This window comes from Apodemus sylvaticus, chromosome 3 (assembly GCF_947179515.1).
Source record: "Apodemus sylvaticus chromosome 3, mApoSyl1.1, whole genome shotgun sequence".
In the NCBI taxonomy this organism is placed as follows: Eukaryota; Metazoa; Chordata; class Mammalia; order Rodentia; family Muridae; genus Apodemus; species Apodemus sylvaticus.
In genome coordinates, this window is record NC_067474.1 from 25,868,714 (window position 1) to 25,887,812 (window position 19,099).

At 41.7% G+C, this 19,099-nt stretch overlaps 1 protein-coding gene across 2 annotated transcripts in view; it reads right to left on the reverse strand.

Moving 5' to 3' along the window:
- Nucleotides 1-1,525: 1,525 nt before the first annotated feature.
- The window catches only part of Tmem67 (transmembrane protein 67), a 47,553-nt gene continuing 29,979 nt past the window's right edge, over nt 1,526-19,099 (reverse strand). For both annotated transcript variants that reach the window (XM_052176095.1, XM_052176096.1), the window contains exons 18-29: nt 16,844-16,942; nt 16,534-16,620; nt 15,435-15,534; nt 15,204-15,343; nt 13,080-13,220; nt 9,732-9,812; nt 9,115-9,231; nt 6,141-6,257; nt 5,933-6,037; nt 5,155-5,257; nt 3,639-3,781; nt 1,526-2,677 (exon numbers count right to left, since the gene is read on the reverse strand). In XM_052176095.1, the coding sequence (XP_052032055.1) occupies nt 2,597-2,677; nt 3,639-3,781; nt 5,155-5,257; nt 5,933-6,037; nt 6,141-6,257; nt 9,115-9,231; nt 9,732-9,812; nt 13,080-13,220; nt 15,204-15,343; nt 15,435-15,534; nt 16,534-16,620; nt 16,844-16,942 (1,314 nt within the window). In that variant the 3' untranslated portion in view covers nt 1,526-2,596. The remainder of the gene's footprint in view (nt 2,678-3,638; nt 3,782-5,154; nt 5,258-5,932; nt 6,038-6,140; nt 6,258-9,114; nt 9,232-9,731; nt 9,813-13,079; nt 13,221-15,203; nt 15,344-15,434; nt 15,535-16,533; nt 16,621-16,843; nt 16,943-19,099) is intronic.

The following is a 19,099-nucleotide window of genomic DNA, read 5'->3' on the forward strand; positions in this document are numbered from 1 at the left end:
CCCTCACTCCTATTATATAGCAATACAAATTCTTAGAATATTAATTACTCTTTGGGAAACCCCAAGTAGTGAGCCAAGAATACTACATCTGGTAAATATGTAGCAATTTTCCTGGTAAGTGAAAAACCTCTCATTTGAACTCCCTGCTGTTTCTGGCAGACCTGGCACATGGTCGGTCCTTTAAGCTGCTCTGCTTCCTGTTTCCTGTTCTGTGATGTGGACTTCCCCTTAGATGATGCTGCCCAGGATTTACATACAGGAAACAGACACAAGCTTCCTGTTTGAAAGCACTGAGTTAAAAGTCATGGTGACCTGTGAGGTCCCCAGCCTGGCTTTCTCCAAGGGCAGCAGTCTGTTTATACAAGTATTTTAGGGGATTGCTGATGAGAAGGATATGACGTACACAAACGTTTAAAGGAGCCCTCTAGGGTTTGTTTTACTGTGGAGTGGTATGACTGGAAGATATAGCCAGGGCTTCTAGAAAATGGGTGAAAGCGTTAAAGGTGCTACAGAAATAAACAAAAGGAAACAAACCAAGGGAAAACCACGCACCCAAGCAGCGCACAGGACTTAAAAAAGTACGTGTCTTAGTCAGGGTTTCTTTTGCTGCCATGAAACACCATGACTAAGAAGCAAGTTGGGGAGGGGCGGCTTTATTAGCTTACGCTTCCACACTGCTGTCACCAAAGGAAGTCAGGACAGGAACTCACACAAGGCTGGGCCCTCTCCCTTTGATCACTAATTGAGAAAATCCCTTACAGCTGGATCTCATGGAGGCATTTCCTTAAGGAAGGCTCCTTTTTCTGTGATAACTCCAGCTGTGTCAAGTTGACACACAAATCCGGCACACCAGTACAGTGAGGTGCTGAGAACATGGCTGCCACACCTGGCACACCTTGTGAAACAGAAACACAGGTGCCACAAAGTAGTAAGAAAAAGAAAAAGAATAGGTTTTGATAGTAACTATTTACTGTGGAAAGAAGGCTGAAATGATTCTAAGTAGTTGGCTTTAAAACACCAACCAGAGACCGCACAGGGGTTACCCATGGCTCCAGCTGCATAAGTAGCAGAGGACGGATGGCCTTATCTGGCATCACTGGGAGGGGAGCCCCTTGTTCCAGTGGAGGTTTGATGATTCAGGACAGGGGAGCACTAGGCAGCTCAGGCAGGAGTGGGAAGGGGGTCGGGGAGCACCCTCATAGAGGCAGGGGGCGGGAAGAGGGGATAGAGGGCTTGTGGAGGGGAAACTGGGAAGGGGGATCATTTGAAATGTAAATAAAATAATCAATAAAAAAATAAAACGCCATGCTGCTTCATTTATTCACCACTGTAGCTTTTATAAAGACATCCCTGTTCTGTGGCACTTTGGAAACCATAGTTTCAAGGACTCCTTTTCTCCTTCCCTCTTCTGTCCAGTCATCCACAAAACAAAAGATGGAGCTCGGGCAGTGGTCGGGCACCCTGCCCTGGCAGCACTGCATTCCTCAGTGCTAGTTCTTCTGGTAGACACAAGTTGAACAGGAAATAGAAATGCAAACTATTTTATTATATATTTTCAGTTCACAAATATATACAGTCTGTACACAGCACTGCGTTTAAGTGGTTACACAGCATCGTTGTAGAAAGCAGTTAGACATGCTGGTTGGCAATCATTTTGTAGCACCAGGGCCCTCCAAGTATATGGTATGCCATGAAAAGAATAACTTAAGAGTATATTGAGGGGGAAATAGAAAATGATTAACTATATGGTTCAGTACTTACTTTAAATGTATCTTGAATCCATTTTGTTTCCTTAGTAGAAAATAATCTACTGACTCATGAAGCCAAAGTTTGCTTTGAATAAACTGGTCAATATAAGATGATATATTTATGGTCTATTATTTTTAATATTTAGTCATAATTGAAAAGCAACACTTTGGAGGAATACACTTAAAATGTCAAAATGTGTGGAAAAAATCCTATGTTGTGAAAAATATCACCCAGTTTAACAAATGTAAATGACCTCAGAGGAAACTGGGAAGGGGGATTCTTTGAAATGTAAATAAAATAACCAATAAAGGACATGGATTTGTACCACACCATGCTGTGTCTAATGGAGACCACCGACAGGGTGAGTTATTAGTCATCAATAATGCAAACAAAAATTATAAGTAAATGTGAAAATACCTTTTAAAATTTATTTAACCGCAAATATAAATAAAACGTGTGCATACTGAACAGAACAGTAGTTTTGAGCTTACAATCAAATAGATTTGAAACCACGAAGAAAGGCGGGCTGGCCATGCTCTGAGACAATGGCAAGGCTGGGCTTAGCCTGCCATCCAGACCTGAGAGGGTGTGAGGTGGGGCTGGGAGGGGCTTGTTTGTTTGTTTGTTTGCCTCCTGGTCATCTTAATGTATTATTTAGTAAATTAAATACAACGCATAATGGGGAAATAGTATTTTTTACTATATCTCATATTTTACAAGCTATAAAAATAAATCTTTCTTTAGATAAAAAAAATGGAAGAATAATATGCATTACAAGTTTTAAAAAATATAGCAACATCATGGCTCGGCCACATTATACTGAGTCCTTAAGTTCTGAAATCACAGATTAGATCAGAAATCTTTCATCCACTAGTGTTTTGGTTGCCAAATTCTTTTGTCCTACTGTATTTCGGATAAATCGAAAAATCTGGAAAGCAAAACAATTAAGAAGAAAATAAATATGCAAATCAATTTAAAGTTTCTAAATTAAACTAGCTAATTTTCTCAGCCATTTCATATCATGACTGAGATACTTTAATTATTAGATACAATTATTTTAAAATATACATATTAGTAAATGTTTTATGAATTAATATATACTTTTCATGTTCACAGAGTAAACTTTTAAATACGTAAGGAATTTAACTTCTGAAACTATGGAAAGATCACAAACAACTCCCTGGTAAGGGCAGAATTTGCCTATGGTTCTAAATCCAGGACTACTAAACCATGTAGTGACTCATGCACCCGTCTCGCAGGAGGGTGTTTGGATGCCATGTCTTGAAGCAGTCCACACAGGGAGGCTGTGTGCGGTTGGGTACAGATGGGGACCACAGTACAGTGCTTGCTCCTTCTGCCTGAATGGGACTTAGGAAAATGCTTGCTCATTTGTGGTATGTGGGAGACTGGTGGTAGTTAAATATCTTCCTAGGTGATAAATCCACTTCTTCCTTCCACTGGATCCTAGAGCATTTTATTGTGCCCAGAGGTAGAGAGTGCACTGGGGTCTGTGGAATGGCTTTTCTTCCCTTTGGTAGTGTCAATCATATTCTAAATGTTCACCAAACCCTACTGAGAGTAGATGCTCTTACATTCTGTTAAGAAAATAAATACCCCTGGAAAGGCTTGATGCAGCATTGTAGGGGATAACCTGGACAGAGAAATGGGAGGAGGTGATTGGGGAATGGGCAGAGGGAAGAGGGCTTATGGGACTTATGGGGGGGGGGCGGGAAGGGGATGATCATTTGGAATGTAAACAAAGAATATAGAAAATAAAAAAATAAAATAAAAATTTAAATGTAACAACTAAAAAAAAAAGAAAGAAAATAAATTCCCCCACTTCTAACATTTCTGCTTGAGAAGAAATCAGGATATGCTGTTAGATTTACCTCTTGTTGCAGGTAGGTGAGGAAAGATGCTAAAACAAAGTCCTGGCAAGCCAAGTCCACGACGCAGAAGAACAACAGATCAAAGATGAGGAGCGTGGCCTCGTTCCCATAATACAGCACACTGCTGAAAGAATGGCCTTCATCTACAAAAACCATGTGGAAAATGTGTCAAACAGTGACAGGAAAGGTCTGTGCTACCTCTGGTGACAGAGACTAAACATGAAGTATGTTATGGCTCACACTAAAGTAAGAGGTGTTAGGACTGCCAGTCCAAAATGCAGTCAAAGCACTCAGAAAACAGAGAAGCAGTGCTGATAACTGCTATGGTGTGTGTGTGCTATGAAGGACTTTAAAGAGAAGTTAGTGAGTATTTGTCCTCTGCTTATAGAACGAAAGGCTAAAATAATCATAGAGATAGTGTCTAAGATAAAAAATAAGATAAAAATCTGTCATAGCACGAATTCCTGTGTCAGTTTCCTACAGTTTTGTCCTCTTTGCACTCAACACACAATTCTGTCCTTTTGGAGATTTGAACACCTTTTTAAAAGACCTGATAAGTGCTATAGACCCTGTTACCATGGAAAATAAACAAAAAAATCCAAATGTACACCGTCTCTTCCTCCCCAGAGCTGCTCTGTTATATTTCCTTAATGACACCTCTTCCTAGATGTCTCAAATCACCTTCAGACACAACACAATCTGTCCTCTTTCCCTCAAACCTTGTTCGCCTCTGCATCCCATGATTAGGGAAGAGTTTCACTACTTATCGCATCTAGACATCTAGGTAATTTGTATCTTCCATTCTTCTCTTTTAAAAAAAGTTGTTGTGAGGTGGCGGCACATGCCTTTAATCCCAGCATTTGGGAGGCAGAGGCAGGCAGATTTCTGAGTTTGAGGCCAGCCTGGTCTACAGAGTAAGTTCCAGGACAGCCAGGACTACACAGAGAAACCCTGTCTCAAAAAAAAAAAAAAAAAAATTAAAAAAAAACTTGTTGTGGTAGTGATATGTGCCCAACACCCTCCCCTAGTGTACCCAACACCCTCCCCTAGTGTACCCAACACCCTCCCCTAGTGTACCCAACACCCTCCCCTAGTGTACCCAACACCCTCCCCTAGTGTACCCAACACCCTCCCCTAGTGTACCCAATACCCTCCCCTAGTGTACCCTAACACCCTCCCCTAGTGTACCCTACACCCTCCCCTAGTGTACCCTACACCCTCCCCTAGTGTACCCTACACCCTCCCCTAGTGTACCCTACACCCTCCCCTAGTGTACCCTAACACCCTCCCCTAGTGTACACTACACCCTCCCCTAGTGTACCCTACACCCTCCCCTAGTGTACCCTAACACCCTCTCTTAGGGGACCCTAACACCTTCTCCTAGTGTAGTGACTATAGTTGCATCAGGTTGACCTAATTAAGTCCCTGTTGTTTTTATATAAAATTACAAAAATCAATGAAACAACACCTGCAAGCCTCCCGCCTCCCCAGACCCATCAGGCACACGAGGAATCACCGTTGTAGAAGATGCTCTTTTCCATGGGCTCCATGAATTCCATCCCGAGGATTCTTTCAAGAAGCAGCTTATCTTTTATAAAGTAATCCATTTCCTTATGAACCTAGTTTGAGAAGACAGTCATGTAAAGAACCGTAATGAAATAAATGTTTTCTAATTAATGAAAAATTAGAAGTAGAAAACTGAGGAATGAATAATACACAAAGGAAAACGTGTAAAGTGCATCACTACACTAGAATTTAAATTCATATTAATTTTAAATGTTAAAAATTATTTTAGAAATGTTTCAAATATTAATTTTTCAAATTTAAGATTGAAAATCTTTAAGGTTTTAATTTAATATAAAATTAAGATTTTAAAATCTTTAAAATGTTAAATTTAAGGCTAGATATTCTGAAAATTGATTTATATGATGCTTTTTAAAATACAATCATAGTCGAGGGATTTCAATGAGAAATAACATTTTGGTGACATAAAATTCTAGTATAGTATAAAATTCTATAGAATTTTATCGGACATATATGAGAGAGTCATTTGCTAATGGGCACATTAAAATCACAATTTTCTTTTAGATAATCTAACTTTATGTCTAAGCCTTAAGTTGTTAATGACTATAAATGCGTTTTTAAAAAAATATTATTCCTAAGTATTAAATGTGACAGAAAACAAAAACATGGAGTTCTCTGACATGGCTGACTGAAAATATAACTGAGCTCCCATTTAACGTTTCAAAACCAGCAGACAACCCTGGCTTGTGCACAGACGCCTGAATACTCACGTGGTCAATGAAAGAGCCGAGGAACTTGTTCATGGCGTGGTACGCCTTTATGCTTTGTTCAAAGGTGCTCCCGGATGAGCTCAGCAGTCTGGCAGGGCCATTTCTCTAACATGCAAAAGAGAGACGTATAAAGGTAACGCACCGTATGCTTTGGAATTTAATGAGCTTCAGTATGGGAACATACATGTGAGCAATACTGTATACAAACCCTGGTCAAAGTCTCATGAATCCTGTCATAGTGCTGTCTCATCTGACTAGAAACCGCAATCTGAAACGTCTGCCCATCTGTGTTGGGCACCAAACCTCTTTGGCTGCACAAATTTTCCTGAAAAAAAAATTTAAGTGTTTAAATCAAGATAGAAATGATTGCAAAAGGCCTTTCTTAAAAAGAAAGCATACATTTTCCTTCAGTTTGTACTACATGTTACAAGATTTACTAACCTAGTGCAATCTTGCTGGTACTGTACAGCCGAGAAAGGCTAGTGCTACTCAAGGCTCCCGACTGGGCAGATCCGACCACATTCCTCTCCACTCTCACTCCCGCTTCCGTGGAGTCCGTCACCCCCTTGCTCTGCTCTACTGAAACCACTGAGCCCACTGTATATTTGGTATTCTTAGTTTTCATGGTGATAACCTTACTGTCCTTTAATGTTTGTAAGAAAGGACCGAACGGTGAAAATTACAGACAGATCACCTTCCCACAAGATTATACACTGACAAACACAAACTCGTCATCTTTGCACTAGCGTTCCCACTGATGGCTAACGGGTCCATCAGATTCCAGCTCCAGGACACCTGGACTCCTACTGCAGAACTTGCCACTCGATTTCATCTGATCCCAGTCAGTGAGCAGTGCAACAACGTAAAGGAAGGTAAATATAATAAGCTTCTCTATTTTAAATAAAAATTTAAATTAAAAAAGTACAGGCAATTGTGGAGAATGAAGATTGTATAAACTATGAAGAGGAACCAAGAAAAAAAGATTAGCTATAAATTTCAACATCTGGACTAAATATATTTAAAGCACTTCATTTCTAGCTCTTTTCTAAGTCACAAACACAGGTGACAAGAACAACAACAACAAACTGGAAACACACTTTTCTTTGTTAAACATAATATCCTGAGCAATTTTCCATATCACTGCATAGTCTACAAACCATTTGGGGGATGTAGAAAAGGTGACTTTATTTATATATAAAAAGTGGCATCATAGAAATGGCACCTAGGTACAATCCGACACCTCTGCACCTCATCAGTTCTGATGAGTCCCCAGTCTTCATAGCTTCCATCCGGCAGGTAAGCCAATCATGATGGGGATCTTTGGGGCCTTAAGTTCCTTCACTGTGATGAGCAAATGGTCTTCCTCCCCCTCGAGCTCCACCGTCTCTGGGGCACACCGGAGAACTGGAGTGCTCGGGGGCCCGGCACCCGCTGGCTGGCTAGTTCTTGATCATGTGTGAAGAAGTGATGCTTGGTGACCTTCAGGTGCTCCCAAGTCCTCCTAGGCATTTTCCAAGACATTTATGCCTTCCTCCTCCTCTTCCAAGTCATTGCCACTAAAATTGTCCTCATTGTCTGACATGAGGACAATGGACTGCCATCTTTAATGTAAAATATTTAAGCACTAACTCCAGAGATTTTATTGTAAAGATAAATCAACTTACATAATAATCTCAAACTTTCACATATTTTCTTCTTGTGTAAAAATCGTGACTCTAATAGTAGCTACTATATTTTGAATTTTCCTCAAGTTAAAATCCATGTAATCAGTCAGACTACAGAGTCCCAGGAAGTCCCTGGCATTTATTACTCAAAACAATTTCCATTGTAAAAATTTTCCTGATGTTTGTGGGTACCCATTTTATTAACTATTAGCTTCAAGAAAGTATGGTAAGGTGGAAAGGGAAAACCATGGTTTTGGATATGAGTATTGCTGACATATTATTTATATGCACTTCCCTGATTTGCTATCTTCTACTTATGACTGGTATGTGTGTCCTATGAGAGTAAATGAACTGCTACTCACTCCCTACGGCGTTCTATTTGTTATGCTTTGAATGGCATTCCTCAGTTGGATGTCTTTTTTCCCAGGGGCTTATGGTTTAAATTATTACAGGTAACCTTCCAACCCAGGGTCACTTCTAAGAGCTAAGCAAGGGTTTAGCTGCTAAGTTCTCCATGTCACAGATATGGGCTCAGTGGACCCTTAACTAAGGCTTTAGCAGAAGGCTTGTTCGTCTTCGGTCTTTGAGGAAGTTGCTAGGGTGCACAGCAGGAAGTGCAGAAGACCAGCCCTCACTCAGGCCCAGCATTACCAACCCCTAACCCAGATTTGCTTCCTTGTCTCCCCTGGTTTCCTTTTTCTTAGGGTATTTTACAGCAGACTTCAGATCCTGCCATTTCACTTGTGAATCTCTAATAAGGACTTAATAAAACAACTACCACTGTCATTTTTATAACTCATAAAATTACTGCTTATTATAAGTTAGCAGCAAAGCCATTAAATCAGACTTTCTTCGAAGTCCATATCTTGAGTTTCACTGCTTTGACCCCTAAGTGTCCTTCATGCATGGCACCTCCTGTCCCCACATCGCCCTCCTCTCCGTTTACACCGTTGGTTTGTTGAAGGCAGTCGTTTGCTCGGTGACACTCTGCACACTGGATGTGCTAAGTACTTCCCTCAGTCTGTCTAAGTTGCTCCTCTAGTCTTTGTTACTTCCTATAAAACTGTGGCCAGATCTAGAGACCTGATTATCCTCGGGCTCAATTTTCACATCAACACAGGAAGTGTACAGTGTCAGCTTGCTTCATTTTAACTTACTAAAAAGGAGTCACTGTGTCCAGATCGTGTCAACCTGACCCTTCGTTAGAGTTTGCCATTGACAAGCACTTGTCTTAGCATCCACTGATGGCTGCAGCCTGTTCTCATCGTCTGTTAGTCACAGTGAAAGGGTGATCTCCTAACGTAAGTGTCGTGTCATGTCCGTGTCCCCCCCACCCCCAGCTGAGGAAGAGCTTTCCTGTTGCACTTGGTAACTCTGAAATGCAGTGCAAGTGGAAACTACAGGATAAAACCAGGGGCTGTTCATATTTAGGTCATGACTTGGTAACCCTGCAATTTTCCAAAGTCATCTGTGAGGACTACATTTCTAACTTAAAGATGATGTAGAATACATTCTTACTGCCTCTCGCTTGAGGTTCATATTCATTTCTTCCATGTTAGTATCTGCATGGCCGTGGACTGACCTCCCATGGATGTAATATCCAAAACATCTGTGGGACAGTAGGAACACTGACACCTGCAGAAAGAGAAGAAGAAGAAGCGATGAGGGGCTCCTCCATAAAACTACCATGTAAGATTGTTAAAATCGCCCTCCTTTTCCCAAAATAACAAGGATTGAATTTTAGGAAGTATATGAAGTGTAAACCAAAATAGCAAGGAAAATAATGCTGTTTTGTATAAAGTTGATGGAGAGAAGACTAGAGCTGTTTTCTGAGAATATGTGAAAAAACCTTAGGGGCTGTAGGATGAGAGAGTCATTAATTATTCATAATTAAGAACTGCAGATAAAGAAGAAAAAAAGCCAGGAGTATTAACTTGTGGGACAGTGTATCTGTTCTTTAGATTAACAACTAGTTGAAAATTAGGTCAGCAATCCAATCATCACAAGTCAACTTACTAAACTGCTATAGAACTGCTTGGTGAAGTGTAGGGGCATTTTACTGCTTCTCCACACATACCTGTGTCTTTCCAAAGTGGAAAAGTAACAATTGCAAGATGATATCAGAAAGTACTCACGTTACTCATGGAGCACAGATCAACAAACTGCCGGATTTTGTCTTCTATGAATCTCTCATAAAAGGCAGCAAAGAAAACAACCTGAAACAGTAAGTCACAGTCACACATACTGCCTCCTTCAGGATGCCCACCTTCCTTAAGAACCACAGATGTTCCAACCAAGAACACAGTGGCCTCTAAAGGTTCCCATGGGATAAAATCCCATTTGACTGTTCCCAGTCTATCCTCAAAGCAAGCAAGATATAGAATTACGTTAAGAGTTCCAGAGTGACCATTCTGAACAGTACCGTATTTGGAGCCCTCTCTAATATACTCCTAATCTCTGCTCTTCGTTGTTAACTATCTCACATTCCTGTAAAGTATCTTCATAGCACGAGTCACACTCTAGTTAGCTCTTGTCAGTGTTAGGGCTTTCACACAGATTCAACAGTGTCTATTACATAAAACATGCTTGAACCTAAGGATGGATTAGAGACTCAATAGCAGCTCATTTATAGTATGTCCTTAAACTAAACAACACCAACAACACATATACTTTTAAAACATAAAATAATGTCATGACTTAAAATATAAAAGTAAACAGTAAAGCCTGCCTGCCTGTTCGACCATTTGTCGAAGATGCTGGATGCTGTGTGTAGCTGTGGGTCCCACCTTCGCCTGGGACCTCGCAGCCCTCCGGGCCCTCCTGGCTCCCTTTCTTTCCACCCAGCTAAGCTTCAGGATGAAGCTGCCAGCCCTGACCAAGCTTCTCTCTGCACACAGCTCTGGGATGGGGCTGCCAGCCCTGACCAAGCTTCTCTCTGCACACAGCTCTGGGATGGGGCTGCCAGCCCTGACCAAGCTTCTCTCTGCACACAGCTCTGGGATGGGGCTGCCAGCCCTGACCAAGCTTCTCTCTGCACACAGCTCCGGGATGGGGCTGCCAGCCCTGACCAAGCTTCTCTCTACACACAGCTTTGCTCCGGGAGGGGTCGCATTACCAGCCCACTCCCGAGACCCTTGAATCTGTGGATAAAAGAGACACACACAGCTCTGTTACCTTTTAACTTGCCTACTAAGCACAACTGCTGGGTGCAGACACCTCCCGCCTGGGAAGGAGTGCCTTTACCAATTTCTTATCTCCGTTTCTCCTGCTCTAATTTAGTGCTTGTTCACCTACTCCCTGCCAACAATCATTGGCAGCCTGCCCATAGCGGAGGCCACAGGCCCTAGCTGCCCGGAGACCTGACATGTCTGCTGCATTCTTCTCATTCCGAAGCCTGGCAGAAAAGCCCCTTCCCTACTGCTCTGTGGCTCCTTTTCCTCTTGGGACCTTTCGCCCAACAACTGGCTCCCTTTATTGACAAATTGGCCTTCTTTATTGACAAATCAAGAACCAATTAGGGAACTAGACCTTAATATCAGAACCAACCCGTAGAGTTAGACCCACTTTCAAACAGGCAAAGGAACTCACAGATATTTGAGGTACGACTTTAGGACAGACAGAAGGGCTTTACTATTGGTCTGAAGGCAAAGTGAGGTTAGGCAGTGGCAAGATTGCCAGCTACTGTCCTAACCACCTTCCCCTTTCTTCTTAGCCGCAGACCTGTCCTTTGGTCAGGACACACATATACCCAGTTGAAGGGCATCAGCACAGTTAGCTATGGCCACAGGAACAACTTCTAGTCAAGAAGATACTGAATGGTACCTCACAAAGGCTCTTTGGTGTTTTGGTTTTTGTTTTTTTGGTTTGTTTGACAATTTTTACTTCTGTGAAGTTTATGTGCATCTGCTAGTGAGTATGTATATATGCATGTGCACGCAGGTGCCTACACAGGCCAGAGAGGCCATCAATCCTCCAGAAACTGCAGTTACAGTAGGTTCTGAGGCACATGATTTGAGTGCTTAGAACCAAATTCTGGTCCTCTGCATGAGTATCAAAGTGATTCTAGCCAGCTTAGATCACCAACTTGATATGACCCAGAATCACCTGAGAAGGGAGGTTAATTTGGACTACCCAGCTCAACCTGGCCTGTAGGCATGTCTGCTGGGGATTATCCTGATTATTAACTGATGTAGGAGAACCTCTGGGCAGCACCATTCTCTGGATAGGTGGTCCTGTGCTGTGTGAGAAACCTAGTCACCTATGAGTTCATGGGCAGGCCAGCAAGCAGCCTGCTACACAGGGAGGCTTCACGTTCCTGCTGGGTTTTCTGCCCTCACATCTCTGTGATCGCCTGTGACTAAAGTATAAGTCCAATGATTCTTTCGTCCCCTGAGTTGTTTTTGTCACTGGTGTATGTCACAGCCACAGAGTCAAAGTAGAACGTGCTCTTAACTACTGAGTCATCTCTTCTGCCCCAAGACTTAAAAAGGGAGAGGGAAAAACTCCCAATTAATTCCCTCTATAAATGCATCCGCTGTTAGGGCCCAGGAGACGGACTCAGGGCTGGAGGTCCCACACGGCAGAGAGCAGGCTCCTGGGTCCCGCTGACAACAGTGAGCTGACACTATGGCTTCTGCTCTTCTCTTTCACAAGAAGGTGGAAGGGGAAGGACCTATTTCTTGTTACATTTAATGAAATGGGAAACGCTTCAGATGGCATGCCATGAAACTCCCTCCAATGAGGCTGCTTTAAACGCAGGCGCAGTGGCTCTGCTCACAGAACACAGTGGCCTGTGCACAGCACTTCCAAACATCCAGCCAGCACTCATCAAAGGAGCTTACTTCAGCCTCCATCACGTGTGTCCTCTCCCCCAGTATTAGACTCACCAGCTCTCACTAGCCCCAGCTCTGTAGCTTCAAGTTTGAACAGTGTCACCAATGCTCAAAAAATGCACATCCCAAAAGTCAGGTCTCAGGGTGGGGGAGGAAGTCCACCCTCAGGCTGTGGAATGCCACATGAATCCAATCCAAAGGAAAACAATAATGTAAACAAACAGGTAAACAAAATGTCATGTAAAAGAATAAACAACAAGAGAAAGAAACTATAGTGCACATCTGCCCTGGATCTGAGTTTCTACAAAGAGCCCCTTCGGAGTCCACAACTTAGACATGAACTCTGATGCCAAACTGCCTGGGTTCAAATTCCAGTGTTGCCATGTCCAGAAGTGTGGCCTTTAGCAACCCTCCAGAGCCTTATGTCTCCTGGCTTGTAACATGAGGATGCTGACTTAAGCCATCTGTGGAGCCTGAAGTATAGATGAAGTAGTTAGCGTGTATAAAGCAGTTATTGATCCTCACATGCCTGGGTCATGATACAATATAGGGAGCTTTATTACTGCCTGGCCACCGTCTTCCTGCTGTAGGACTCCGCATCTGAGAGACATAGGTACACAAGCAAGGTTCTAGACTGGCAAGGACATTTACCTGTATTATTCCAATCACCAGCCAGATAGCAGTGGCCACAGCATACCTCAAAATGCGGCTGTAAGGGGCTATGTAGTCTGATGGGTTTCTAGAAAGGCTGGAGGATGGGTCCATTAACGCCAGGTTTTTGAATCCCACAACCTGAGGGGAAAGGAAAGAAGGGAATTTAAACATAGGAAGAGAAAAGTCTCTATACTGAAAATGAAATACTTTTCTCTACCTACCTGCCTTGAAAAACAAGCTTAGAAACAGTAGGAAACTTAGACACAAATCAAACCTAAATCTACCAATAAATTAAACAAACTACTAGCAATTCATGAATATTTATCACATACCAGGCACTTTGATAAATACTTTCTATATTTCAAAACAATACATTCCAAAACACCTTCCAAGGAATGTACCTTCTTGGATGAAGCCGTAGTTAAATAACTTTGATGGGTACATTACATTGACAGCCATGTCTCTTCCCAATGTAAAATAGAACAAAGAGCTTAAAAGATTTTACAGTAAGGTTCCCATACAATTTTATTTACTTCAGTGTTTTGAAAAGTTAACGGCAGAGTCATGTAGTACCTTTTAAAGTTCACCAAATATGCAAATTCTATTATTTATTTATTTAAATCTGGGTCTCCTTTACCTGGGCTAGGTTGGAACTTGCTATGTACATGAGAGGGACCTTGAATCTTTGTGTGTGTGCGTGTGTGTGTGTGTGTGTGTGTGTGTGTGCGTGTGCGTGTGCGTGTGTGTGATGTCTTTGTTTTTAGTTTCACACTGGAAACACTGACACATAGGTGGATACATTGTTGTCACTTACTAGTGAAGAACAGATGTGCTTCTGTTAACAATATCTGTCTTGAAAAGTGGCCTTGAATTAGCAACTGTGACATCTTGCAAGTTTGTATCATCTCACAGTATTACATGTCATGGTTTGAAAGTACATCCCCAAAAGCCTGTGGTGGAAACGGAATCCTCAGTGCAACAGTTAAAGTGAGAGGCTTGCAGGAAGGGTTAAGACAGGAGGACTCCACCCTCAGCAGTGGGACAATGGGCAGAGTAAAAGAGGCTTGGGCCAGCAAGGTGGATGACCTTGAATTCTTGATTCTCTTCTGCTTCTACCTCGGAGACTTGGGGTTACAATCTGGAACTACCACACCTGGCTTCATCAAACAGTAGTAAAACAAAACAAAACACTGCTTACCAAAAAGTTAAGTATGTGAAGCAAGAGAAATGTTGAGTAGCCATTCTACAATATATATATGTATATTCTACAATATATATGCACACTGACCAATCATGCTGTATACTATAAATATATAATCTATGTGGACGGATGTGCTGGAGAGTAAACCTAGGCCTCCTGGATGCTGAGTAATTGCTGTATTATTGAGCTATCTCCTTCTGCACAGCATGCCCCACTTCCTATAACTTTAGTAAGATGAGTCTTACTAAATTGTCCAGACTAGCCTTGACTTTATTCTCAAGGCCAGACAGGGCTTGAACTTGTGACCCTCTCACCTCAAATCCCCAAGTAGAAACTGTACAATAGTGTAGAAATAGTACAATATTCCCGAGGCAGGGGGAGACTATGGATCATACAGAAGGGAAGTTTTTGAAAATACATAGAGGGGATCACCTCAAAGCTACTACAACTAATCTGCAACGATAAGCAACACAGGTATTTTATATAAGTTCACTAGCAATTCTGCCACAGATCAGGGTACTCTGGCTTTAGGAGACACCCTAAAGTAGAATGGTGGCACCCAGGGCTGCAGGGAAGGGAAATGGGGCATTGTGAACTGTCGCGCAGGAACGGAGAGCTTGGGTCGTGAGACAGAGCTCCGGAGGCAGCTGTGGTGACTCTGTTGTGATGTGGCTGACCCTATAGCACTGAGCTTCGCATTTAGAAGTGGTGCTGATGGGCAGCTGTCTAAGGCCCCGTCACAGCCTACGTAAGCTTTGCTGTGTCTGTTTATAGGAAGGATAAAGGGGGAATGTAAAAGACATTTCCTTATACTGTTTTGCCAACGATACTTCACCACAGAGAATTTACTTGAGATAATAACAACACTTCTGCAGTGCTGATAAACCGCACCATATGATTATACAGCAGCTCACACACACCTCCAAGAAGAAGAGCGTGGTGAGCACTTGAAAGAGTGGATTAATTTTTCTCACAGTCTGAATCTCATTCCACTCATTTGCCACGAAGTACGTTCTCCATATGCTCACAGGAACAGTGGCGCTCCGCACTCCGCCCTCACCTGGGAAGGGAGATCAAGTGAGTAAAGCCTTTCTTTTCCCGTCTGCTGCAGGCAGCAAGAGAATTACGGCACAAACACCGACTTCAGTTACCTTCCACAGCTTTAAGAACTTTTCCTTTAGGCCGTTCCCAATCAATAAAGAATATATCTATGGTAATCTGGGATATGAGCTTATGCAAAAATTGCAGAGCCTAAAAATAATATACAACAAGACACTTAAAAAGAATCATCACTCAAGAGTAATTTTAAAGCTACATATTCTTTACAAATCAAAGTGTAAGCACAAGAACACATCATATACCAAGTGTACTGAACTGCCACACCCCTGTTAATTCACCTTCTTTCTTTTTGTCCTCTTTTTTCCCTTAAAATAGGAACATGAAAAAGGAGGATTTATCCTCCTTCCTGGTCCCCTGCAGGACCCTGGCATCTAGGTGCTGCACATTATTTGACTTCTTTATACAAAAGGAAAGTTGCAAAGCTCCGTGGAAGCAGTAGATACCCTTGCTGTCTTTTCTGTCTCTGGAACTGAGATAGAAAGCAGTGTGTTGTTGAAATGTATTTCTCTCAGTTACAGGAACAGTCTGTCTAAACAGAGTTCTCATTCTGGGGGCACTGATCCAGGGATAAGAATCCAAGCACAGGAAGGTAACTGTGCTGAAGAGTTCCTGTCTCAGTGGATAAAGCAGAGACCTTACTTCCAAAAGCCAATGGGATGCGGCCTACCAGACAGGCATGTGAGCTGCCAGCTACATGGGTGAAGAATCGGCTTGAGGGGCGGTAGCCACAGAAAGATGAGGAGGGAATCCTAATTTCTACAATTCCAACACATCACTAAACTTCGCTTTTAATCCTCATTAACAAAGAGACAAAATCCACTATGGAAGGTATTTCATCTCATTGTGATTTTAAAGAAACAGTGAAATATCATTTTGTCAAATTAGCTATAAGTCATGATTGCTAATGCAAATTTATAACTTCTTTGAAGATATAATTTAAGGTATAACTTTAATTATACCTTTATAAATAAAGGCACATTTATAAACAAAGGTTCATTTCCTACCTAAGATAAAATAACTGATGCTTTCTTTCAAAACGAAAAATATTGTATACCAAAAATTTTAAATGAATTTGAAAACTGAGTTTTTAGCAGGCTTTTGAAATTGGGTAAGCTGTCCTTTGAAACATACCTTCATAGCAAAGGCACACCCCACATAAGTAACAAAACGTTCTTCCTGAACTGGCATCGGCAGCAAGACAGAGACAGACTTCTGTGCCTATAGTAACAAGCACACAAGGCTGTTACTACACAATTTATAAACTAAAGAAAGCACACATACAGCAAGTTGTGTAGTCCTCCACACACAGGACACAAAGGGCAGGGGTGGGCGGGGGATTGGCTGCTGTCTCAATGAGCTTGAACAGAGTCAGGGTCTTACAAAAACTGCTGACTAGTTATTCAGATATTGACATTTAGGTTAAATTCAGAAACTCACTCACTTTGAAGAAAATAAGCCAATAAAGACCTGTTCCCACTGTGATGATAAAAAACACATTGGCCAGATCACCAGCATAGTACAGCAGGAATTTCATAACTGTCTGCAATTTAAAAAGAATTACAATTGTTAAAGATTCAATTTGTTACCTGCTTATTACATTTATTTCTGCTAAACAATTGAGAAGAAAATATAAGCTCTATTTCACTTTCATCATATATAAAATATGAATAATAAAAGCACACTTTTCAATCTTCCAAGACTCAACCCCCAGAATAGAAGAGGAAGGGCCCAAGCTTGGCGGAAGGGACACATGGGGCCGGAGTTGACATGTACTGGAGTATTGTTGTCCCACTCAGTAGACACTGTATCTTCTGTTCATCTGTAACACTGCAGCAGGCAGTCCTCAGGGCAACCGCTTCAGATCTACAGCCCAACAGGGTGAACTGCAGAGTGGTGCTTCCAAGACACCTCAGCCTTGCTTCCCTCTCCCTTGGATGATGACGTCTGTCCTTGAGGGACACCGAGCATGCTCACCTGAGACCCACATGCTTGCAAACTTTTAGTTTCTGTAACCTGTATATTTGTGTATTATTTACTGTGTAAAGCACACCGTGCAAAGTGATTTAGAACCACGAATTAAAATGCAAAAGATGAACCAGCTTTCAAGTAAAGTCAGGATTACTTGCCAAGTTGCATCCAAAAAACTGACATTGCTTGTGAATATATTGGTTATTCAATAAATTCTGACATTCTAGTCACACACACACACACACACACACACACACACACACACACACAAGCTTGCTTTTATTTTAAGAACTTGAAAGTATAAAAATAATTTTCTCTGTGTATGTATATGTGTTTGTGCATGTGTGCATGTGCAGACATGTGCATGTGTATGCATGATCTGTGTGCAGGTACCATGGAATGTATTTATTTAGAGACCAGAGGACAACTTTACAGAGTCACTTCTTCCTTCTACCTTTCTGTGTGTTCCAGGGGTAGAACCTGCCGAGGGCCATGCAGGAAAACAAAACATAGCTTTAGGACTCATGGACTGCAGCCCTCTGGGTACCACAGCTGCATGGGCAAGCCTCCGTGGGGCACGGCACCAAGGACCGTGTGTCCTGAAGACTTCATGCTGTATGGAGTTCTGCTCCGCTTGCTGCCCTCACGTCCCTCTTAATCTTAATTTTATGAAAACTCTACGGGGCCCAGCCCCTCTCTGGGCAGCATCTCTGGCATTCACAGCACTAATGCTTGGTCTCTCTTAGGCATTGCTGCTGGAGCAGATTAATGATTCAATCACCACCCCAGGGAAGAACTTAAGAGACATAGATTGTCAGCAATGACCACCAACCTAGAAAACATTTGGAAAATAAAGTTGCTAGTGAAGCTAGGCTGAGATTTTTTTACCATTGGCTCTGATGTAAAAAAAAAAAAAAAAAAAAAATATATATATATATATATATATATATACATATATATGTAAATAAAAGTCTTAGGGAACAATTTGAAGTCCAGAAGGGCACGCTCTCATTAGTTAAATAGGGAGCTTTTGTTGGCCAGAGAACAAAAACAGTGGCATCACTGGCTGATGTCACTCTAGTGAAAATCAATTTCTTATGCCCATTTTGCCCTCAGCTTCCTGATATGATGTATGAAGATTTGCTGATAAACACACTCTGAGGATTTAAGGTAGATATGACTGATTTTTTTTTATAAAAAAGTTTAGATTTATGATTATTTTAAGATTCTTACAAGATTACTTTTAAAGAATAATAAAATAATTACTCCTTTCTTGGTAAACTGCAAATTGCAGCCTGCCAGTAAGAGAAACTGGCTGAGAAAACTGCCTTGCTTGCCGACACTTTGTTAATCTATAACAGGTTGCTTAGTTATAAATGTACAAGGGTTTGGGGGAATAATTTGTTTTCTTTATCTGTCCTATGTATTGTTATTTCTTAGAAAGGAATTGGGGAACACACTTTTTTCTTAATCATTTATTAGAAGAAAACTAAAATTTAATTGCATTATAATTTTATCCTTGAAGAATTTTGCTGGGATCTATAAGTGATAAAAGAATAAAGTATGAGGGTTGGAGCATGCATCAAGTATGTGTGTGTGTAAGGTTTGTATGAATGGGAGCTGGAACACTGTTCCTTCCACCCATCAACTGTGTGTGTGTATGTGTGTGTGTGTGTGTGTGTGTGTGTGCGCGCGCGTGCGCGCGCGCAGGTCCCAGCAGGGTCCAGAG